Raw genomic sequence first — 25,131 nt, 5'->3', positions numbered from 1 at the left:
AAGGCCATGTGTCTGCAATGGCCAGTTTCAAGTTTAAAATCGTAACACAAATACTTAGGCTTTGCCACCCTTAGTGTAGCGCTTCGTGGAAACGCCATGGGTTATCCCATCTAGCCCAGTTTTTCTAAAGATGATAGGTCACCGGAACATTTAGCCGAGATGTTGATTTTTTTTTTTTTTTTTTTTTTAGTTTTGCTTTACCTTTAGATGCATACTCTCAGTTCCATTTCAAGGTTTGTGTTATTTACCGATTTTAAACAGGTTGAAGAGCATATTGAACTTTTGATTAGGTTTCTGACTTAGAGTCTAAGCGGTGAAATGGCATTTGGGTCGACAATGGACCAAGTATGCCCCGGGGGTCCCGTAGGATTACTGCAGTCATGGAGCCGAGAGATGCCTGCCGCCCGGTGCCGCGTGGCTGCTCTGCTCTAACATCTTAGCACGAGGGATTGTCCCCGTGTGGGTGGTGATGCCAAGTCTGGCACCTGTAATGACGGCCGCAGTGCCCCCTGTGAGGTTGGCACAGCGAGGAAACCTAACCGAGCCGGGAGGCATTCCCTTTGCGAAGCAGCACATGCCTGTGCGTTGACATCTCAATGGTTAGGAAAAAGGAAGAGCTTTCCTTCTCTAAAAGTACTAGAATCCATTGAATGTGATTGCAAACCCCATTGCATCTGATTCTTCTTATATGTGGTATATTTAAAAATCTAGAATCTGGCAGTTCTTCAGGAATAGAAGTAGTCAAAAGTACACATTTGTACATACAAATCGCTGAAGTTGTACCTATGGACTAATGTGGCCTACTTTCGCAGCATTCCAAACACTTCAACACACACACACACACACACACACACACACCCAGGAGCAGACATCACAAACATCACAGATATTTGAAAATTTAAAATATCTGAATATCTGGCAGTTTTGAGAGGGATAAAAATGATATTTTGATAACTTTGATACTGTAATGATAAAAGATTGCCAGGAAGCATTAAACAGTAATTTTTAGAAAGTAAACATTTAAAAGTTATCTGTATGTAAGCTTGCACTTGACATTTTTCATGATTTATTTTTACGTTATTAAAATAAGAAAATTCTAGGAATGGGTTGAGACGTTTCCCACTCAATATCTGTAGACAAGCCAAAGATGAGGTTTTGCCTACGAGCCTAAAATCATTTTTGTGTGTGTGTGGAAGAAGAAAATCTGTTCTGTTTGTTCACAACATGTAGAATTATGTATTCTATGTATTGAAGAAACCATGTCACCAAATTCAGGTGTCAAAATAATTTTGCTAGTAAGGAACTTAAAAAATAATGAAAATTTGAAACACTGAATCAGAAGTTAAAAATAATTTTAAAGAATTTTCCGTAAGATCTATTAACAGCTTAGTAGGAACCAAAGATTAAGTAGTAAGCTTATTTTCTATTAGGACTAGAAAATGTTTTCTAGTAATTTCTGAAACAAGGTTAGCTTATTAAGGGCAGCATTAATCTGAGGCAAAAAGATGTGTTTTCCACACTTTTTTTTTTTTGGTCAACCTACATGAGAAAACAAAACAACTACATTAAAAAAACAAAGTGAACTAGGAGTTGGGAGAAATGGTTCTAGCTCCAGCTTTGGTACAGTTAGCTTTGTGAACTTGAGCAAGCCTCCTTTCTTAATTGATAAGAGGGTTCTGCAAGAATGGTTCAAGTTCTCCAAGATCTGGTTCTCAGTCATCCATGGAGAGCTTTTTCAAAGGTGTTGATGTCATTGCCATGTCTAAACCTCAGCCTGTGTTTAAGGTTTTTAAAAGCTCAAGTTATGCTAATACCTGGTAATTTGAGAACTACTCTACTAGATCAGTATTTTCCAAACTTAGCTAATCATCCAGTCGCTTTGAGGAATAAAAGTTTTTGTCCTGCTCAGAGCAATTGAATCAGAATTTCTGGGGAGAAATGTGGTAGTCTGTATTTTTAATAGGCCCACCCTAAGTGATTCTTAAGAAATTTGGGGGAAAATGGATATTACAGTTATTTTGTACTGTAATAAAAGTTTCTGTTAATTAGGTGGTGAAGATACATGAATTCTGGTATTTGTAGCTATGCATTGTCTCAAAGATATTCTATTTCTGACATAGTGTAGGAAAAACTTAAATCTATGATTTTTATTCACAACTACTTTGATTATAAAGTTAAAATATGATTATACTATATATGCAAATGAGATTCTAAATTGAAATTCACATAATGCACATTTTTTTCTCTTTAAATGTTTTTTTGCACATGTTTTATATGGTGAATATTTTGCACAAGATTTGTTTGCCAAATGAGTTAACTTTTAAAAAAAATACCCATTTGGTATACTTTCCTCTCAATATAAGATGGGACGAAAGTAGGTTTAGTGTTCATATGGAAAATTTTATAACAAATAATAATATAAGAATAAACCCTTGCATACTCACCACTGTAAACCTACTTTTGCCCCACTCTGTATTTTCATGCCTGGGGTGAAAACACTGGATTTTTATAAAGTGTTAACAATATAAAAATACTTATAAATAAACATGTGGACATATAGAATATTAATTAGTAAGTAGAGGGCTTCTATCTAGGTCTTTAGAAATAAATGATAGAGGTTGGGAGAAGTCAAAGGGAGATGAAATTCTTGTTTATTTTTTCATTCATTTCTTCCTTTCAACCAGTTCTCTTATGCACAACTCCAGCCACCTAGCTTTATATTGTAGCTGAAGATTGACTCAATTAAGACAATCCATAAACAACTCCAAAAGGTTAAATACTGAGTCCTTACTTTAGACATATCTGCAGTAGAGTAGGAAAGGTAAATATACATCCAAGTAACTATTGTATAATTTCCTGAAATATGCTAAAGGTCAAAAGTTTTACAGGGCCGTCACTGGGGGAAAAGTTTAACATGAGCAGTTTATATAGAGCTTATGATTCTGTCTTTCATTGATAAGGAGGTATGGTTAATCCTTTGTTTTGGGAAGAAGTTATTTGCTCGTTATGAACAACTTTCCTACCATTTTTCCTCTTCTCCCGCCTCTTCCTCATGTAAAACAAGAACAACAGAACTCCACCTAGTCCCTCACCCCCACAGAATGATGGGAACCTTGCTGAGAGACTTGGAGAATCTGGAGAAGTGAGGTTGGAGAAGATGATTACACATTCCATTTGTAATAAGGCTTTCGTTTGATTCTCACATTAATCCCAGTAGGTAGTATAGCATTATAGTGTGTCATATTTGTTTGATATCTCACAGGTAGAGCCTGGATAACCCAGGTATGCAAACTCCTACCTGAAGTATTAATGCATTACACGCTAATCTTCACTTCTTGAATTGTTTGGGATTGTAATGTGCTAGTATGTGTGTGTGTGTGTATGCATGCGCGCGCCCACTACTATTTTAAGAGAGCCCTTTCATTCTTAATAAAACCTGGGTTCTGTTCTTAGTTTTTTTTTCCTCTAACTTGGTTAATGCTTTTTTCTTTTCCATGATTTTTCTTATTTCTAAAATCATCTAGTTTCAATAAGTCACTAATTTTAATTAAATTACAGATGCAACTTCGTACATCAGAGTTCACTCAATGCTCCATAAAATATCTGGTTTATAAATTAGTATAAATTAGTACTGAAGTAAACGTCTTCCCTCCTTAGGCCATTAGTCAATTAATTGTATTCTTAAGTGTACAATTCAGTGCTATTAAGTGCATTCATATTATTGTGCATCCCATTCCCAGAACGCTTCATCTTGCAAAAGTGAAACTATCATTAATTTATTTTTTATTCCTGAATCTGCTAATTCAACTATTATTCAAACTATCAAAGTGAGTTTTTCTTTAGCCAAAAAACCACAGACATCATGTACAGGTTTGATGTAGGAAAGCACTTTGGCTGTTAGAAAGACATTTTTCTTTTCCTAGCCCCTTATAAACAAGTTATTGCATTTATTAAATTTTTTTATTTTTATTTATTTTACTTTGAAATATATTTTTATTGATTCAGAGAGGAAGGGAAAGGAGAAAGAGATAGAAACATCAATAATGAGAGAGAATCATTGATCAGCTGCTTCCTGCATGTCCTCTACGAGGGATCCAGCCTGCAGCCCAGGCATTTGCCCTGGCCAGGAATTGAACTGTGACTGGGAATATAACCATGACCTCCTGGCTCATAGATTGAAGCTTAACCACTGAGCCACGGCAGCTGGCCTAAATTTTTATTTACCAGAAATTTCTGTGCCAAGTATAGTGATAAGCACTGGGGAAACAATCTGAATACAACATCACTGAACTTGCTCTCCAGGATCTTACGATCCAGTAGGTGAGAAACAGATTGGTAAATACATAGTGATAGCACCATGTATAATGGAGGTATGAACTGAATGCAATGGTGGCACAGATGGGGCATCCGGGAGGCATCACCGAATAGCCAGGTCTGGAGGGTAAGTTTTGGCCAAGCAGAGGCAGAAGTATATGAAAAGCATGAAGAAATGAAATGGTAGATTCAGGGATGGAAAGAGTGTTAGTATGTGGAGCGTGTACAACATATTTTGGGCAATGAGGAAAAGCTTAAATGAATAAAGATCTTGTCAAAAGTTTTTTCAGCAGGAGGGTGATCAGATACACTTTTGGGTATATCTTGGGGGCTAGGAGACAGTAGACTACTGAAAGATCAGAAGACAAGTTAGGGAGCTTTCAATCACTTTCATTAAATGTTAAGCACCTAATATTTAGTATATACTGTTCTATGCTGAGGGAAGATAGCAGTGAAGAAAAGAATCCTTTACCTAATGGATCTTACATTTTCTTTGGAGACAAGAAAGGTGAAAAACAAATGTGTTAGGTGATAAAGTAGGTAAAGGAAAGTAAAAGTATACTAAATTAGAACATTTAAAAACTTGAATGAAAGAGTGTTGCAGGATTTGCAAACAGGTGGGTTTCAGGCCTAAAATCTGCCCACAATGTGGTTTTCCCGACATGAATGCTTCAAAATATTTGTGTTTGAATGCCATCAGGCTTGACTTGTGTTCTCCAACCTCCACAGTACTATCACTCACACTTTCTCTGCAAACTCAGCACCTGAGCAAGGTCGGCTTCACTCATTAGGTGACCTTACTGACCACTTGTTACACAGTGAAGTTTTCACCTGGACAGACTGGCAATCTAGCTACTAGAAAACCTCACAGAGATGGTGACTTTGAATTCACCAGGCCGAGCCTCCACTCTAAGGCTTCCAGCATATTCTTTTGTTCATAGGTGTCCCCTGGATTTGTACAACATAGTGGTCCTGCGTTAGTTTTTCAGATTCAGAAATTGATCAGTCTCATAGCTTATCAGACTTGGGGATGTTAATTCATCCTCAAAAATAGTAACAATGACTAACATTTATTTGGTGCTAAAGTGTATGACAGGTTCTAGGTGCTTTACATGAATTATTTAATCTTCACAACAACCCAAGGAAGTAGTCTCCATCTTTGCAAGTGAAGAAACAGACTAAGAGGTTGCTAAATTTTCCAGGGTCACAGAGTAAATCAGTGGGAACGCAAATAATCTAACTCCAGAGCTCAAACTTGTATAAGGGAGTATATTCTCTTCATGTAGAATGATATTTGAAAAACTAAATTATTAAAAGTTGCCTAATAAACAAGAGCATGGGATTAGAACAAGGCAGTTGGTTATAAATGACTGATTTTAAATGGCATTAGGCTCAGATAAAGTGTTATTTCCATCTCATGTCTGCCAAATAGATTCTTTCTCCCACCTGCCTTATAGGATATCTTCACTCCTAGGCAGTGCTTCCCTGGGCACTGGCCACATTTGTCTTCCCATGTTTCCTTTTCATCACTTTCCTTACTAACCAGTCCTCGTTTCTGACATAAATTTCTTTTCATTGCATGTTAATACCTTAAATTTTAGTTAGTCATCTTTTTACTTGGTCCTGTGTGTCTGACTTCCTAATCTCCATTCTGGTTCATCTTGTTTTGGTTTATGGTTGAACTTTCTGAGGGCATTTTAAAAAATACTTTTATTGATTTTTAGAGAAAGGGGAAGGAATGGGGAGAGAGAAACATTGATGTGAGAGCATTGATCGGCTGCCTCCTGCACACCCCCTACTGGGGATGGAGCCCACAACCCAGGTATGTGCTCTGACTGGGAATTGAATCAGCAGTCTTGAGCTGCACACTGGCTAGAGCCTGAGGGCATTCTTATTTCCAATCTTTTTGCAGTGTTTGTGTCCTGGAAGATATGCTTGACTGCTAATGTCCAGACAGTAGTCATATTGGATGACATTAACAAAAGCAATTTCAGTAGATTATTATTACTCTTGCACAGAGCAACCTTACTCTGTTATAAAATTATATATGTTACTTTTCTTTGTTTATAATGTAAATTCATGGCTTTACACTTTAAATGAACTGTTTTAATACTTAAACTTTCACAAGTCATAGCCACATTCTTGAGTGGCAAATAAATGACCAAAACAAATTCCATGGAGCTTTTAAAAGGAGTCCTAAGTTAATTATCATTTAAATTATATATAAAACCATTATGAAAATCAATAATCTATTATAAAAGTGATAGAAAAATTTTAAACCTAGGTTTAGAACTCTCAATACTCAGTATTTTACATATATTGTTTATAACTCACATACTTTAATTCCTTTGGTCCATATGACAAAATAAATATTAATGTCTTCATTTTATAGTTTAGGAAACAGATTCAGAGGGTAAGTAACTTGTCCAAGTTGACTAAACAGCTGAGTGAGAAATACAGTCTGTGTCTGTGGCATTCGGTTTCAGTCCTCTCTCTTGCTTCCATTGCCTCCTAATGATAGTAAATCTGCTATCAGATGCTGGGTTGGGTTTTGGACACTTAAGTGGTTTGGGGTGTTTTTTGTTGTTTTTTTTAAGGTATTATTTGATCACAGATAATTTCATCCTGGTCATTAAAATTCATCTTATATGACAGCATTTTTCTGAATCTAAAGCATTAAAAATTGAATTTGTAAAGAATATGGATTTTTCATATAATTCAAGAGAATATGGAATAAATTTAACTTAAGTCTGCAAATTTTTAGCTATTAAAAACACAAGTTTCAGTCTGTTAAGGGAATTCATTGAAAATGCATAGAGATCAGAATAACTGACAATAAAATATTGTTAGATCACTGGTACATGTGTGGGGTTGAGTTCTTTATAACTTCTATACTAGCCCATAAAGAAGGGTGTGGGTTGATTTCTACCCTTGGAGAACATAGGAGTCTGTTTAAAAATTATAGTTTGGGTAAGCAAGTAAAAATGAAAATGAGCCCTAACTGGTTTGGCTCAGTGGATAAAGTGTCAGCCTGCGAACTGAAAAATGAAAATTAATAAGTAAGAAATACCTACATCTTTTGACAGTATAAATATATTGCACCAAATATACATTTTTTAAAAGCCTAATGTCCAAGTGTGAACGCCAGTATTTGACCAAAGCTGGGGCTGAAGCTAGCATCATATATTAAATTTCTGGAATATGTTAATAAACCTTAAATATTCTTTAAATTATAATTTATTATTATAAAAGTTGTGGTCTAATTTTAAAAATAGGGCATGACAGTAGAGTAATAATAATTTTCAACACTGCCTATTGTTAGGTTGCTTCTGTGATTGCTGTAAGTGCACACAATAGGTCCTGAATAGATTCTTATCATTAATGTTTCTATTTCTCTCTCCCTCACCCTCTCTGAGAGCAATAAAATATATTTTTAAAAAAACTATGGCAAGTGAGTTCACAGTTTTGAGTCATGTAATTGTCTCTGCTTATGGCATAAAGGCTGTTTGAGGAATGGAATGCTTTTCCTTCATAATGTCAAATATACAAGTTTAAGGCTATATTTTAAAATTCTTAATTTTTCTTCTGGCATTGAGTAGGGGTTGGGAATTAACATTTTATCAGCAGCCAATTTTATTGTAAATATTTTCAAAGGAACTCTTTGTAAATAAAATACTTGGTGTGCTTTCCTATCTTACTAAATAGTTACTGATTTATCATTTTCTAAGTTACTTTGGGTCATCATGAATATCTCTTGTCACCATAGCCACTCTGAACACTAGGTGCTACATTCCGTCTTGTATTTTGTTACATTAAGGAGACTGGAAATATGGGAGCTTTGACACACGCTGTAGGAAAGGCAGAAATGCCCTCATGAACAGACTTCAAACTTGGTGCACTCCATCTTCCTTTCTGCTTTTCCTTGTTTTGGTAATTTATTCTCTGGGCAATTTCTCCTTAAAATCCATGCCTCTTGGATTTATAACTTTCCCCAATTTCAGTGAAAGTAACTGTAGCCTAGCATGCCCATTTTATTCAAATGTTCTATTTCAAGTAAATCACAAGAGGAAAGGAAATTTTAGTTGAGGATTGTCTGCCAGGTATAGTGATAAGTGGTTTATCCTAACTATCTTTATCTTTAACTCTGCAATGGTAAATTGGTTAATCCCATTTTATAGATGAGGAACCTAAGTATTTGAGTGTGAGATAATTTGTTCAAGTTCATATAAGAACTTGTGAGATAATTTGTTCAAGTTCAAGGTAGTATAAGACTTGGGAAACAAGACTTGAACCCAGATCTTTCCAGCTCTAGAGCTTCTGTTCTACCCTACTATGAATGTCTTAAGTATTCAGTTTTAACATGCCATGAATTTAAAACATTAGTCCTTTTAAGAAATCTGTTGTTGGTTATTGTTCTTGTTTAACATTCCTACTCTAATTTCCAGACACAGGTGACTTCACTTGCCAGAACCCTGAGCCCTCATTAAAAGGTTTATTTTGGGGTGGTTTTTGGTGGTGATGATGGTGATGATTGTGTGTGTGTGTTATTTTTTTGGTTTGAGTCTTTAACTGCAGGTGAAAATTGCTATTCTGGCAGTCTCATTAGTATTCCATTCTAATCTGGATATTGGTGCTTAGCCTGGTTTTGTTTTAATTAAATAGCAAATCTTAGTAAAAACAGCATTTTTATTTCTTCCAGCATTCCCCTCTTTTCTTTCCCTCTTCTGATTTGGATGTGGAGGCTTTCACCTAATAGGCTGTTACCTACCCTGCACCACTCTTTGTCTGCGATCTGAAATGAAGTAGGGAGACCCATTTTCCATCTCTGCATCATTTAAGTATTTTTACCTCTTTTTTAAAAATCTGTATAATAAAAATTTTGACAGTCTAACAGGCCTAGTCTGGTAGCTACTATTTCCTGACAGTCATTAAAATAACTCCTGTGGAATTGAAGTAATTCACATTTACTTTTGCATGTTAGAAATGCAGCTTTCAGATTTTTTTTTTTGCAGCTTTCATATTTTAACAGTTCTTTGTATCATCTCTTAAAATACCACCTAAATGTTGCATCAATGAAATTTCCTTTTCCCGATATTTTATTATGAAAAATTTTAACATAAAAATGTGGAAAAAATTTTACAGTAAACAACCCCATAGTCTGCCTGCCAGTTGGTGAGGTTCTTAAATCTTTATATCAGCTGAGAAGTGTTTGGGCTATTTGCAAGTTCTTCCTAAGAACAAACACGTGTGTAGCTGTTATAGCAACATGGTTAAGATGATGGGTCTGGAAATCGAGTGCCTGGGTTTGGTTTCTAGCTTTGCCATCTGCTAGCAATTAGTTCAGCTCTTTGTCTCCTTTCTGCGCCTCATTAATTGAGATAATAGTATTTCATAGATTTCACATGACGATGAAATAAACTGATCCAACATACCTGGCAGCATAGTAAGTGCTCAATAATTGTTAATTATCACACTAGTTTGGTTTTTTTACTGCAAATTTTGAATCAAGATGTAACTTTAGAATTATTTTATTATGAACACATTAGCTGGAATCAAAGATAGTGAATAGACTAAAAGTTATTGAGCATTGTTTTTAAATTATTTGTTAAAGTTATGGATCAATAATCCTCCAACAACCCAAGTTTTTTAAAGGTTCTGTTCCCGGCAATATTTGGCCTTTGTGGGGAAAACAGCAAAGTTAACTTGTCCTCTTTTAAGACAGCTAAAATGGCATCACATTTCTTTTGTTCATGTCTATATTAGAGTGACCGCAGGACTATTGAGACCGACTAGTACGCAATAGTGAGTGGTGGATGGTTCTGCCTCTAAAAAATATCCTGAAGCTTTATTTACATCCACTATTTTTTTATCTTTATTTTGTTGATTTCTGCCCTTGTATTTATTATTTTTATTCTTGTTCTTTTGGTTTTGCCCATTTTCAAGGTCTTCATTTGAATGTATATATAGCTTATTTATTCTTAATCATTTTTATTTTCTGAAAATGTGTTTAAATAAAAGCATAAATCTCCCTCTGAGGACTCCTTTTCTTTGTTCAGAGGTCTTTTATGACTTCATGGTGTACTCTGTACCAAATTTATACTTGGAAGTTAGTTCATTAGGGGGTTACATTGCTTGAATTTAGATGTCTCATTAGTACATTACTGATATATTCATTACCTCCAGCAGGTGATATATATATACACACACACACACATACTTTGACATTTCTGAGGCTGAAATGATTGGGATTATGTACTGCTAAGATATAGAAAATAAACTCACTGTTCATTCATAGCCTATTTTTAAGGAAAATCTTGACCCTACTAAAAGGAATGGCCTCAGTAGAAATAATGAAGTAACATTTTAAAAGTATAAATTATGGGAATGTTTGAAATATTCATGGAGGATTGTCTGAATGGTAATAGCCTATTGATTTCTCAGTATTAGTTGTTTTCAGCTAATTTTTTTCTGCCTCAACACTGTTGGGGAAAAGGCGTTCTCATTAGTGACAGTGGGTGTGGCTGGCATCAGAATCTCCATGCACATTCCATTGTGGGCTCTCGCTGGATTGCTGTAGTGTGTCCGAACTGCTTCCCTCCACATCTAGAGAATGGAAGCCTAATTACATCACCTTCCTTCCTGAAAACTCTTCAGTGCTTCCTCCTTTTTCTCAGGATGCTCAAAGCTCTGTGTGGTCCAGTGCCACCTGTCACTCCAGCATACTTTTGAACCAGCCTCCCCCCTTTTCTTTATGAGCCAGTGATACTGGCCTTGTCTCAGTTCCTGTCTCAGTTCTACATAGAAATTTTGCTCATCCTATTTCCTGTTTGCCTGCGGCCCACCCTAATCTCTCAGGCTAACTTCATCTCAGTTCATTCATGACTTCCTCAGGGAGAGCCTTCCAGACTTTCCCCGACTGCTTTTTCATATACTTGTATGGTTGTTACTTTATTTTTGTGATTCTTTGATGTCTGTCTGTCACCTCCACCACTAGATTAAAAACTTCATAAGAGAAAACCATGTCTCTTTCTTGTTTGCCATTGTATCCCCACTGAGAAGGTGATGAATAAATATTTTCTAAATGAATTCATGGCCTTTTTTTTTTCTGACAGAAAATTCTTATATACATAGTTTTTGAGAATAACTTCTCTAGATGTGGATTTCATCCCTGGATTAAATCAGAACATGGGGCACTGTGTACTTGAACAATATTTGTTTGTTTAATTAATTGCTTTTTCTCAATTGAACTGTGGCAGCATGTTCTTCACATTGGAGTATGTTGTAAGTCATAAGCTGTTAAATTGATTATATGAACACTATCTATAGTATCCATTGTGCCAGATAATAGTGTCTTCATGAGGACTCAGAACAAATATCTCTCTGATCTCACTCCCACAAAAATATGTGATTCTCTTGAATAAGCGGTCTGGTTTTTTTTGTCCTGGAAGCACTTTTGTCTTACACCTAGTCCTTGTTTCTTGAAATGCAGAGCCAAATTTTCAGCTCACATCTAAGAATTAGTCCAAGGTTTCTAGCATGTCCCTCTGAAAACTAATCTTAATCTTAGCATCATCTTAATCTTTAGAATTTTAACTGTGATATTTACATATTTCATAGTTTGTTCAATAAAAGGCTCTATAATTAGCTTTCAAGAAAGAATGAAACTCTACCAGAGCTTGCTTTTTTTTTCTTTTTTATCTGTTTGCTGAGTAAGAAATGAGTTCGGTGTGTTTCTATGTGCTGAAAGGGGAGAGAATAACAGAATGAAGTGTATTACATATTGGGAGGAATTCTAGATGTTAAGTTATTACTGGTTCATTTAGGAACTAGAAATTCTTCCCTTTTTTCTGCTTATGTCACAAAAACATAGGCTTTATAGAGATAGTTGAGGTATATGAGAGTTGTCTGTTAGGCTCAGGGATTTATAGTTAACACTTTTGTGTGCACATGCTGGGGAACTGGGCAGAGTTTTATTTTAACTGTCCCTCTCCCCCACCCTTTAGTCCTACCCACACAGAGCAGCAGTTATAGGTTCACTGCTGTGTGGGTTATGAGCTCTGTGGAAGTTCTGATCAGAGACCTTGCTTGGTATTTAGCTTGACGAAATATCAGAATCCCTTTGTTTTCCTTGTGTTGCAAGATAAAATTTTGTGCCATTTGATGAAATGGCAGTTGTGCAGTAGCGGATCTGACTGGAGACCAGGCATTGGAGAAGTAAGAGCAGCCACAACTATTATAAGGAGAAGCTGGAAGCCATTTTAGAGTGATAACTGAAGAATCCCTCACTTTGACCAGATCTTACGACTCCTTCAGAGTCCACTTTTGATGGCCCTTTCTCTTTTCATTTAGTTTGAGTATAGATTGGTCAGCTTTCCCTGTGGCATTCATTACTCTATGGGCAGCAGGATCTAGGGCTATGCTGTTACCTACAACTACTTGGAGCAATGACTTTAGTTCTGCTGCTAGGCTTTACAGTATTATTTACCTTTACAGTCAGTGTTAGTAACATTTTTTTGGACTACGTAAACCAGTAACATAGTCATTTATTATCATTAGCCATTTATTATCTCTATTTGTACAGAATTATATGTTCCATGCTTTTATTTTTATTTTATTTTTTAATTTTTTATTGTTGAAAGTATTACATCTGTCCCCTTTCCCCCTATTGACTTGTCCCAGCCTGTCCCCACCCCGCAGCCCAGACCTTCAATGTTAGTAATACATTTTTATAAATTTCCAAGTTATATGACTCCCATAGTTGAAAATAGAGCCCTCATGATTCTAGCATAAAGGGAATAACAGTTTTTTCTCCAGAGAAATCACTGTCTTTTTAGATACTCCCAGAGAAGCATGGCTTCCTGAAGGACATGGGAAAGAAATATCTATAAATGTCTAATTATTACATGTTACATATAAGTGTTATTTGTATATGCAAGTTAGATTTTGATGACGCAAGTATGAGTAAGCATGTCGATTCAGGAAATGAAGACTAGAAGAGCCACATTCAGTTGTAAAAACAAAAAGGAATTACTTGTACCAAGTCCCATTCCTGAAAGAATTTGTATTTGGGTTGAGGCTTTGACAAATTCTAAGATTGGCTCAAGGAGTAAAACAAGCCAAGTAAAAATTGCCAATGCTGTAGATTGTAAAAAAGGGATAAGTGGAGTTTCAGCCAACCAGATACATTCCAGGTGTCAAAATGTGTTCGATAAATGATAAAGGCAAAAATGCTTTGGAGGCTGTAGATATCCAGATTTTACCACTGGTGGTTTGTAAAGGAAAACGTTTTCTGAAACAAATACAATAAGCCATCTAGGACATAAATGTTCAAGGGCCAGTTGAGGACAAACGTAAAATCATAAAGACATATCAGGTAGCTCTTTCATGGCCCCAGTATGATCAGCCATTACTTGCCTTAAGGGGAAGTACCTAGTTTGGTAGAAAGTTGGGTCAGAGCTTAATCAAGAGGGTCCCATGTAAGCTATACAGGTTGAGGGAGAAGATCGGGGAAGGTGCAGGCAAAGCCTGGGAAACTCAAGCGAGTTTTCTGTGAAGTCTGCTGACAGGTTCAGCCAGTTCATTACTTACATAGGCATTCTCAATCAGCATCTTTAGCTCCGCATGTCCCTCAACTAGCAGAACACTGACCCCTAAGAGGCCAGATGGTCATAGGTAATACGAGGAACAGTTTCCATACTGTAGCTAAGCAGTTTTTTAGCCTGAGGGGTGGCGTAAGGAGCTGGCAAGGTGGGTGAGAACCTGCCTCACAGCAGCCTCCATGAAGCAGGGAGGAGGGTACGAGTCTTGTAGAGGCACCTCCAGGACCTCCTATCTTCCATACCTGGAAGATCACAGGTGCTCTGCCAAGGCTCAGGTCACCTGTGGTTGGGCCTGTCTGTATAGCAATGTGGAGACATGAAGATTGCGGGGAGCCGGTCAAGAGCAGTTCACCTTCCTATCATGTGGGAAGAGAGAGAGGACGTTGTACCAGGGCATAGTTTCAAGCATTTAGGAAATTTGTGTTCTGTTGGTCTTATATTAAGCAGTCTATTCTAATGTCTGCTCCCGGACTGTGAAGAAGTCCTGGATATCCTCTCACAGTCGCTCGGACATTCTGGAAGATGTCCTTCTTAGGATGATACAGCTTATCCCAGTGATTCCCAAAGTGGGCGCTACCGCCCCCTGGTGGGCGCTGCAGCGATCCAGGGGGGCGGTGATGGCCACAGGTGCATTTGTTTTAACTTTTTTTGTATTACCTTTCTATTCTGAGTTCAATAAATAGTTTCATAATTTCAAACTTCAATGTTTCTAATTTACACCTTTCTTTACTATATTTTACAAAAACGGTAGAAACATTAATACATATATCTTTCTGTTTAATTGCTATTAAAATTTTAAAAAAATTTAATTTCCAGGGGGCGCTGAGTAATATTTTTTCTGGAAAGGGGGTGGTAGGCCAAATAAGTTTGGGAACCACTGGCTTATCCCAAGAAGCTCATATTCATGAGTAGTGTCTGTGTAGTATCGTCCGTCAGGAGTACTGGTATCGCCTTTCAGTGAGAATTTTGTATTTCTTCCAAATACGCAGCTTCTGACCTGTAGTTTGTAACAGGAGCCTTTAGGCAGCATGAAGAAGCAGAAACTGCCTGTGGAGGTAACACCGAATGGTTCTAGTTCATTTATTTTACTAGCCAACAAAACCAGAGTGGAAAAAGGTAGATTCCTCTATTGAGGCACATCGGTTTATGAGGATTTAGTGAATAATGACCTCAAAATAGGAACATATCAGGGGCAGTAAGGACATTGACCAATTCCAGTCTTTAATTTACTAGTATACCACAGTGTGTTATGATTTTTTCCAGTTGTCTCCAATCTACATATTTAAATCAAGAGATAAAACCTTTTTTACTTTATTATAATTTGTTTAAATGACAGTTTTATTGAGACAAAAATTCACCCATTTAAAGTATGCAGTTCACTGGTTTTTAGAATATTCACAGAGTTGTATAACCATTACCACTGTCTTAATTTTAGAACATTTTTATCACTCAAAAAACAAATGCAATCACTCTGAATTCTTCCCTCTAATCTACCCAGCAGCCCCTAATCTAATTTCTGTCTATGGATTTGTCTAAAAGATAAATTCTTTTAAACATAGTTTTGTGCCCAGCTGGCGTGACTCAGTGGTTGAGCATTGACCTGTGAGCCAGGAGATCATGGTTCGATTCCTGGTCAGGATACATGCCCAGTTGTGGGCTCGATCCCCAGAGGGGAGTGTGCAGGAGGCAGCTGATGGATGATGTTTCTCTCTCATTGATGTTTCTATCTCTCTATCTCTCTTCCTCTCTCTCTCTAAAAAATCAATAAAAACTTTTTTTACATTTTTAAAATATATTTTTATTGATTTCAGAGAGGAAGGGAGAGAGGGAAAGAGAGAGAAACATGAATGATTAGAGAGAATGATTGATAGGCTGCCTCTTTCATCCCCCCCACTGGAGATCGAGTCTGCACCCGGGCATGTGTCCTGACTGTGAATTTAACTGTGACCTCCTGGTTCATAGGTCGATGCTCAACCACTGAGCTATGCTAGCCAGACTAAAAACATTTTTTAAAGTAATTTTGTTTAATAACTGGACAGTTATTTGCATGTCTGTAAGTGGAATATGACTCTTAAAAGGACATAATCACTGTTTTACATTCATAAAAGTCATCCATATATAATTGACCTAGGAACTCCTCTTTTTGATTTATTAAAGTTTAAAAATTATCTTGGGTTTAGTAAACAAAACAGCTTTCATGATAGTGTTGAGATAACTCAAACTAGAGAATGCTAGCACCCTTGGTTATTTTGTTATGTCTTCTATTAATTTTTTGCAGAGCTGGATTAATGTCTGGTACATCAGTAGGTGTCAATTAAGGAAGCTTTATTTTACTCTGGTGACAGAGCTAGAATTAGAATCCAGCTTCCCTCCCATTAAGTCTCCTCTTTCCATTATGCCACACATGTTTTCCAGATGTGCCCAAAGCTGTTGGAAAACATTTGGAAGCATTCCATAGAAGTGTGGATCATTGTTCTTTATTTCCTTGTTCTATCCTATTTTTTGTTACTAAGCACAAAATCACAAGTTTAAACTTGTTATTGTTTGAATGCTGAAATGATAAATAGGCTAAGGGAGAAGAAAGAAAAAAATTTCCATGTTTTGCCCTGGCAGGCTGCTCAGTGGTTAGAGTGTTGGCCCACTGACTTAAGGGGCATGGGTTTGATTCTGGTCAAGAGCACATACCTCAGTTACAGGCTCAATCCGAGGCGTCAGTTGGGGTGGGTGTGGGAGGCAACCAATTGACATTTCTCTCTGTATGTCTCTCCCCCTCCCTTCCACTATCTTTAAAAATCAATGGAAAAAAATATCCTCAGGTGAGAATTAACAACAATGAAAATTTCAGTGTTTTATGTCTAATAAGTATAAATGTCCCATATTTCACAGTAAAAGAATTTATGTAAAGCAGGAGGACTTACTAGTAAATTCTGTGCAGCATTTTCAGCTTGAATACTTTATGTATTTAAATAGTTCTAGTCAAAATGCTGAATATGAACCAATGGTTTTATGAATATGAATCAAGTAGGAGGAGACAATGACCACCTATAAGACTTTTTGTTGTTTGTATTTTAAATGTTATGGTGTAAATACAGACGGCAAAGCTCAGGATTCTTTAATTTTTATTTATTGATTTGGGAGAAAGGGAGAGAGAGAGAAACATGGGTTTGTTGTTCCACCCATCTGTGCATCCATTGGTTGCTTCTTATATGTGCTCTGACTGGGGATCAAACCCACAACTTTGGCATATCATTACACTGCTCTAACCAACTGAACTATCTAGGATAAGCACACGGTTCTTAAATGTACAACTTGGAAGTTTTACACATGTATATGTGTATATAATATCATCACACAGATAGTATAAATAATATCTCAACACCCAGAAGGCTCCTTAAGTACCTGGTATTTGTCAGTTACAATCTTCCTTGAGGTTATCACTATTCTGACCTATAAGCATGGATTCATGATGCATGTTAATAGCATCAAATGAATATCTTGTGTCTGGCTTCTCATAATTACAAGATTGATTCATATTGTGTATAGACGTTAATTTTTTTCTTAGTAGTATTATATAAGTATGACACAATTTATGTATGTATTCACATGTTCATGGATATTTAGGTTGTTTATAATTTTTTTTTCATTATTATGCCCGAAGCTGCTAAGAACATCCTAATACTTGTCTTTTTGTGAATATATGCACTCATTTTTCTGGGGCCATATGGTTTTAGTGTATTATAAACGTTCAGAATTTTTTAATTAAAACAGCCAAAATGTCAGGTCTTCTTCACAAGAAATTTTGAAGTTCACCTGACTGGATATATACCTCTTTGCTTCTATCATAGAAACTGGGGGCTAATACCATTGATTTCACAGTCATTTTGGGGTAATATCATGGGCCTATTCTACAATAGCAAGGGTTAGGGATGTTATATATTTGGTTATTATGTAAATAGCATGCACCATGCTAGGAGTTAGAGATACAGCTTTGGAAGACACTCATATACCCTGCTTCCACCAACCGGTGAACAACTCATTCAAACATAATGTGTAGAGTGCAGTGATTCAGAAATGAGAGTTATTGGGGGAATACTTAGGATGGAGCATCTCACTTAAACCTGTGTAGTCAGTGGAGACATCTTGGAGGAAGTGATATCTAAACCGGGTCCTAAAGATTGAATTGGAATTGGCCAGGTGAAGGAGTGAGGGGGTGGGTGTTGAGAGGAGCAGGGCAATGAGAGACTCTAAAGCAGTGGTTCCCAAACTTCCTAGTGCTGCGACCTTTTAATACAGTTCCTCATGTTGTGGTGACCCCCAATTTCATTGTTACAAATGGAACATAATTAAAGCATAGTGATTAGTCACAAAACAGTATGTAATTATATATGTGTTTCCCGATGGTCGTCGGCGACCCCCTGTGAAAGGGTCATTCGACCCCCAAAGGGGTCGCGACCCACAGGTTGAGAACCACTGCTCTAAAGCAATGTTTCAGGCTTGGAATAAATTGAAAGTAGCCAAGTAAGCAGAGACTCAGTGATAAAGAGCCTTTGGGCAATATCGAGTTTTGATATCCTCAGATCATTGATAACACTTTTTTATCATGGAAAACGTCAATCCTAACGTGATAATAGAAGAATGAACCCTCATATACAAATACCACTGTCCAGCAACTCCAGCTAATGGCCAATCTTGTTGAGAATCCCTCTTCTATTCCCAGTGGATTGTTTTGAAGCATTGTGAGCTATCACGTCATCACTGAGGATTTTTAGCAATACTGTGACATGATCAGTTTTGTATTTTAGAAATCACACATTTCTAGGAATTTTAAAGTATCTTTTAAATGCATACACCATGGTTTGGGTGCTTCTCATTTGCTTTCAGTAACACAAAGACATCTGTCTTTATGCACTAGCATCTACTATTGGTAGTAGTTCGCATTTTTTTTTCAAACTATGGAAGCAGGATTAAATGTTAAAATTATGTATTTATCTTCCCATGTCAGTTGGTTAATTTGCACTTAAAATACTATTAATGAACATTTTGGCTTCTATAACTAGGAAAATGTCATAATCGATATAAAAGTTTGTTTCTAGGATTCAGCCTCCACAATAGCAAAGATAACTAGTATTTGGAAAGTAGAATTAGATTTATAGTATTACTCTGAATATTTTCTATAGATTCAAGTTGAGGAATTTACTATTCTGCTTTTATGGCAAAGGTTTTGTTACTTATCTACCTGTTGCAATTTGCTTGTTGATTCTGATGGCAAGAATTAATGTAGATTAATTCTCACTTTTATTTTAAAACTATTTTTAGCTGTCTAAGGTCCCTAAGTTAAAAACCCCTTCCTGGAGTTGTTTTAGGTATTTTTGTGGATTTGGTAACTATTGTAATACTTTGGGATGGTACTGCATTTATTTTGTGAGAATAATCTTAATCTAAATCAGAGGTTGGCAAACTTTGGCTGCTGAGACTGGTTCTTACATTTTTGAAGAGTTATTAAAATACAAGGAAAAATTTGCAACAGAAACTATATGTTACCTGCAATTTTAAAATATTTACTATCTGGTCATTTACAGAAAAAGTTTGCCAACCCTGATCTAAGTTAATATAACTTAAATTCTGTTCACCTGCTTGTTTTCTTTGGGAAATGTTCCTGTAAGATTTGTTTTAGAATGGACATTTGAAAATTTTCATTGTCTTCTACAGAGAAGATGGTGAATTAGAAGACGGTGAAATTGATGATGCAGGATTTGAAGAAACACAAGAACAGGAAGAGAAGCAGAAAAATGAGAAAGCCTACAGAAAATCAAGAAAAAAACACAAGAAAGAAAGAGAAAAGAAAAAATCCAAAAGGAGAAAACGTGAGAAACATAAGGTTAGTTAGAATCTACTTTTTATTTTCAGTAAATTTTTATGAAATATAAAATACTGAAAATTAGAAAGTATAAATCATTGCTTATTTTCTTATAAAACATGGACTATATCTTTTATTTATGTGATTAATATATTTTTAACATGAATATTATATGAATTAAAGATTTAAAAAATAAGGTAGCTTTAATGCAAATTAAAATAAATCTTTTTAGTTGATGGAAGTTTGTAGAATGCTGAAGCTTAGGGAATGAAAGTTTCATTCTCTGCAGATACAGATTAGCCGCATTGGCATTGTCCATCCATTTATTGATTTATTTACAGGCATCACGTGCTTGCTGTGGAAGTCTCCGTGTTGTGTGCTGGGGGTTATAGTAACAAGTGAAGAGGCCTCTGTTCTCATAGGGATTACCTTGAAAAGGGAAGGAGAGAGGCAGTAAGCCCATGATAAACAAATGCTATCAAGAAAACAGTAGAGTGCTGAATAGATAATGTGAGTTGGGTGGAGTAGAAAGGAAAACTATGCTGACAGAGAACCCAGGTAGTTTTTGAAACTCTGAATTTTCCCCATAAAAACAAAGCAATTAGGGTATTGTCAAAACCAAAAAGTTACAATATCTACAAAAAATGAAGTAACAAGCTATCCCCACAAATGTCAAAAATACAAATGGATAAGACTAAACCACAAATAGCAACTGTGTAATGAAGCAGAAGGAAGGTAAAAGGAACTTCCAGAAAACAGACTGGCAACAGGTGTTTTTCTCAAATGGCAGAGTCCCGAGTGAACCTGGTTGAGGGCACCAATTCTATTCCCAGTCAGGGCCGATAGAGTTTATCATCAGTGTTTCTGTCTCTCTCTCTCCCTCTGCCTTCCTCTCTCTTAAGTCAGTAAGAACATTTTTTTAAATTTAAGTCTTTTTTCCCAAGGTAAAAGTTTTTTACTCCAAGAAGACACTCAAAAATATAAAAGGAAAAAGAAACCACCTAAAATTAAACTAACGAGAGTAACCACTGTTAACATTTTTATATATTTCCTTCAAATCTTTTTTCTTCTGTGATTTTTCCCCTTAACATTGGAGACATACTGTTTAATTGATTTTATATTTGGTATATTTACTAAAATATTACAGATAAACATTTTTATGTTACTCTAAAATCTTCCAAAATACCATTTTAATTGATTATTATATCCTTTAGTAAATCATTCTCTTCGTATTGGACATGGAGGTCATTTGTGGTAAATTTTGAAGTATAGGTGGGAATTAGATAGTTGGCCAAAGAAATCCATAGAATACAAAAGCAAAAATTGTGAAAAGAATTGCATGTTTGGGGAAATCACTGAAGTTCCTAAATTCTTTCTGTCACTATTTGAATATTTAAGGAGGTCACCAAGTGGCTTCCTGTTAATTTGTTCTCGAATTGTACGTCTTGCCCTTTTCACTCACCATGATGTGATGTGATGTTTTTTGGTAAAGAGTTCTATAAAAAAACATAATAATTTAGACTTGAACTTTAGTACTTACTAATCAAGTTCAGCATATTGAAGGAAATAAACTACCAGTGTATAATAAATAAAATAACAAAAAATAAAGGAACACTTTCAAACACTTTGAACAGATACCAACAATACCCAGAAAAAGAAGAAAAAGTATAACATCCTTTTCACTTAAAATTTTAATAACTTTTAATTAGCATTTCCAGCTATTTTAATGTAGACCACTTGGTAATTCCAAGTTAAAGATTACTTCTTAGTATATATGTGAGCCCATAAGGTTCTCCCTTAAGCAGAACTTCTATTCTCTGATAGTTCTTCCTGAAGCAGTCTTCATTTGAGCTACTTCTTTCTTAAGCAAGTTATCTTCTTTAAGTGAAAAGTTTTCCTTTGAGCTGGAGCTGACTTCTGTTAGCGACTGAACAAATTTGGCTTTTAAATGGACAATATTTATTTCAAACCCTTACCAACAAAGATTAGGTAGTTAAGCATGAAGCATTTCATAGCATAATTGTAAAAAGGTTTCTTCATATCACTTACCGAGTCAATAAGAACAGAACTAACAGCACCATAAAACTAAACCCCAGAACATTTGAAGAACAAAGTAGAGGAAAACAGATTGTGTTCCTTAAAAAGCATTTAAGAATGTAGTAGAGGAGCCCGGCCAGTATGGCTCAGTGGTTGAGCATCGACCCATGAACCAGGAGGTCACGGTTCATTCCCAGTCAGGGCACATGCCCAGGGTGCTGGCTTGACTTCCAGAAGGGGGTGTGCAGGAGGCAGCTGATCCATGATTCTCTCTCATCATTGATGTTTCTCTCTCTCCCATTCCCTTCCTCTCTCTGAAATCAATAAAAACATTTTTTTAAAAAAAAGAATGTAGTAGAGGAAAACAGATCTACTCTAAAAGCATCGGAGTTCAATTAACTCAGCCAAGTTTTAACTGAGTTTGCTCTAGGTCTAGATACTGGGAATGCAATAAGGATAAAATACAGAGGCAGTTCTTAACTGATAAGACCTTTAGGAATTCTTTAAAGAATGCTCAACCTGGGAACATAATTATTTTGACTAGATGGAGGAGATTTGGTGACTTCTTTTTTTTTTATTTTTAGAAATTGTACTTATACTTGAAGAATGATATTTGTCACTATCAGTTACTGGTGGTTTCTGTTTCACTTTTGTTCAGCTTTATGGGTTGGATTTATTTTATAATTTAGAATGTTTTAATATCTTTTAGCTTTAGGGTACTTATATAATAGAATAAGAACTCTAAAGCCATTTTAGGTAAAAGTAAATTAATTCATACTCTACGCATGTTCTAGAACCCTTTTTGGTGACGAGGAACCAACTTTATTTCCTTTAAAATTAACTAATATCTAAGGTTTCTTTAGAGCATAGAGATTTAGTATTTCCTGTTTGAAGTCCTTGAGCCAAAAGTATCATGAGGAAAATGCTGTCATGAAGTCCCTGAGATGAGGGGAAGATATGCTTTCCCTCAGAAAATTTTAGAGAATTTTTTTGGGGGGTGGCCTTTGGAGCAATAAATTTTTTAAAATATATTTTATACAGAGAGGAAGGGAGAGGGACAGAGAGTTAGAAACATCGATGAGAGAAAAACATTGATGAGCTGCCTCCTGCACACCCCCACTGGGGATGTGCCCGCAACCAAGGTACATGCCCTTGACCGGAATCGAACCCGGGACCCTTCAGTCCGCAGGCCGACGCTCTATCCACTGAGCCAAACCGGTCAGGGCTGGAGCAAGAAATTTTTAATAAACACTTTAGAACCTACTAGGCTAATGTAATCTATTGATTAGCCCCTCTGGCTGAAATAAGCTTATCTAGTTACTAGTTAAATATTCTTTTCTTTGCAAAGTAATGTATTTGTTTTTTCCTTCTTTTAGCATAATTCTCCATCTAGTGATGACAGTTCAGACTACAGCTTTGATTCAGATGTCGGACATACAGAAAGTTCCCACAAAAAAAGAACTGGTTTCTACAGGGATTATGACATTCCATTTCCTCAGGTATTGTCTTTTTTTTTATTGTAATAAAATACACATAACATGAAATTTACAGTTTTAACCATGTAAACATACAGTTCAGTAGTGTTAAGCGTATTCACAATAATCCATTTTGAGAACTTTTTCATCATCCCAAACAGAAACTGTGTTTCTATCTACATATATATAAAAGCCTAAGCGACCATTCCACTGTTTGACCATTTGACTGGTAGCTGTGACTCACACTGACCACCGGGGGGCAGATGCTCTGACCAATAGGTTGCTGCTGGGGTCCAGCCAATGGGGAATGGGTGAGACGGACCACACACGCCCTGGAGCCCTCCTGTGGTCTCTCCCCAGCCCTGATCGTGCACTGGTGGGGTCCCTCGACCTGGCCTGTACCCTCTCGCAATCCGAAACCCCTTGGGGCATGTCAGAGAGCTGCAGGCTAGGCCAAGGGACCCCACCCGTGCACCAGTCTGTGCACTGGGCCTCTAATTAAGCAATAAAACTTCATTAGTTCCCCCCTAGCTCCTGGTAACCACTGTTCTGTCTCTATGAATTTGCCCACTCTAGGTAGCCTATGTAGGTGGACTCACACAATATTTGTTTTTTTGTTATTAACTTACAAATTTTTCAAGATTCATCCATGATGCAGCACATGTGTCAGCATTTCGTTCCTTTCTAAGGCTGAATAATATTCCATTGCATGCATATACCACACTTTGTGTATTAATTCCTCTGTTGATGGCCACTTGGATTGTTTCGACTTTTTGTTGTAAATAATATTGCTATGAACATGAGTGCTACTCATAGGAATGGAGTTTCTGATCGTATGATAATTCTGTGTTTAATTTTCTGAGGAACCACCATCCTGTCTCCCACAAAGGCTGCATCGTGTTACATTCCCACGAACAATGCATGAGGTTTTCTGATTTCTGCACATCCTTGTCAAACTTGTTATTTTCTGTTGGTTTTTTTTTATACTAGCCTTCCTAATGGGTACGAAATGGTATTCATTGTGGTTTTGAGGTATTGCTTCTTAAAAAGGGAAAAACTAAACTTTCAATTTTATTCTTTGCTTTCTGATCTTTTGCAAAGATATTTTACAAGATATATGCTTTAAAATACACCATGAATTGCTGTGTTTAGGCTGCCGTAAGAAAATACTACAGACCAGGCGGATTAAACAACAGAAGTTTATTTTCTCTCAGACTGGGGGCTGGAAGTCTAAGATCCAGGTGCTGGCAGGGTGGTTTCCTCTGAGGAAGAGAGAAGGCTCTGTTTAGGCCTTTCTCCTTGGCTTGTCAATGGCCATCTTCTTGTTACTGTGTCCTCACATGGTCATCCCTCTGTGCATCACGCAACCCTGGTGTCTCTCTGTGTCTCCAAATTTCTTCTCATAAGGGCACCAGTCTTAGTGGATCAGGGCCCATCCTAACTGCCTAATCACCACTTTAAAGGCCTGATCTCCAAATACAGTCACGTTGTGAGGTACTGGGGTTAGAACTTCAACATACAAATTTTGTGACATCTACCTCTTTAGGTGGAAAAATTATTTGAAGTGTTTTAAAGAAAATATTTTAAGACATCATAATAAACTATATATATATATATATATATATATATATATATATATATATATATATATATATCTTAAATATGTTGCACTGTCTCAACAAAGTCTTCAGTATAAAAACTATTTTGTGCTAGAAAGATCAGGGCTCTCAGGAGCATTGGAGAGTGTCCACATCAGTGTGCTCCTATCTGAAAAGCCCCAGACTTTCTGAGGCCCAGTTTCTGCCAGTCTGGCTTGTCTGCAAGTGCTATAATCTTTTACCTAATTTAG

The 25,131-nt window shown here is 36.4% G+C and overlaps 1 protein-coding gene across 5 annotated transcripts in view; it reads left to right on the top strand.

Annotated features, from left to right (window-relative positions):
- The window catches only part of ZC3H6 (zinc finger CCCH-type containing 6), a 51,514-nt gene that overhangs the window by 615 nt on the left and 25,768 nt on the right, over positions 1-25,131 (top strand). For 3 of the 5 annotated variants that reach the window (XM_023745958.1, XM_014447054.2, XM_023745955.1), the window contains exons 1-4: positions 582-599; positions 3,065-3,147; positions 19,623-19,791; positions 23,184-23,306. In XM_023745958.1, coding sequence (XP_023601726.1) covers positions 597-599; positions 3,065-3,147; positions 19,623-19,791; positions 23,184-23,306 — 378 coding nt within the window. In that variant the 5' untranslated portion in view covers positions 582-596. Of the gene's footprint in view, positions 1-581; positions 600-3,064; positions 3,148-19,622; positions 19,792-23,183; positions 23,307-25,131 lie in introns of those variants that run through there. The other 2 variants (XM_023745957.1, XM_023745956.1) reach the window with 1 other exon arrangement.

The sequence above is a fragment of the Myotis lucifugus genome, unplaced genomic scaffold, assembly GCF_000147115.1.
Source record: "Myotis lucifugus unplaced genomic scaffold, Myoluc2.0 scaffold_607, whole genome shotgun sequence".
NCBI classification, from domain to species: Eukaryota; Metazoa; Chordata; class Mammalia; order Chiroptera; family Vespertilionidae; genus Myotis; species Myotis lucifugus.
The sequence above is the reverse complement of the archived record's forward strand: the minus strand, read 5'-3'. Positions and strand labels throughout refer to the sequence as shown.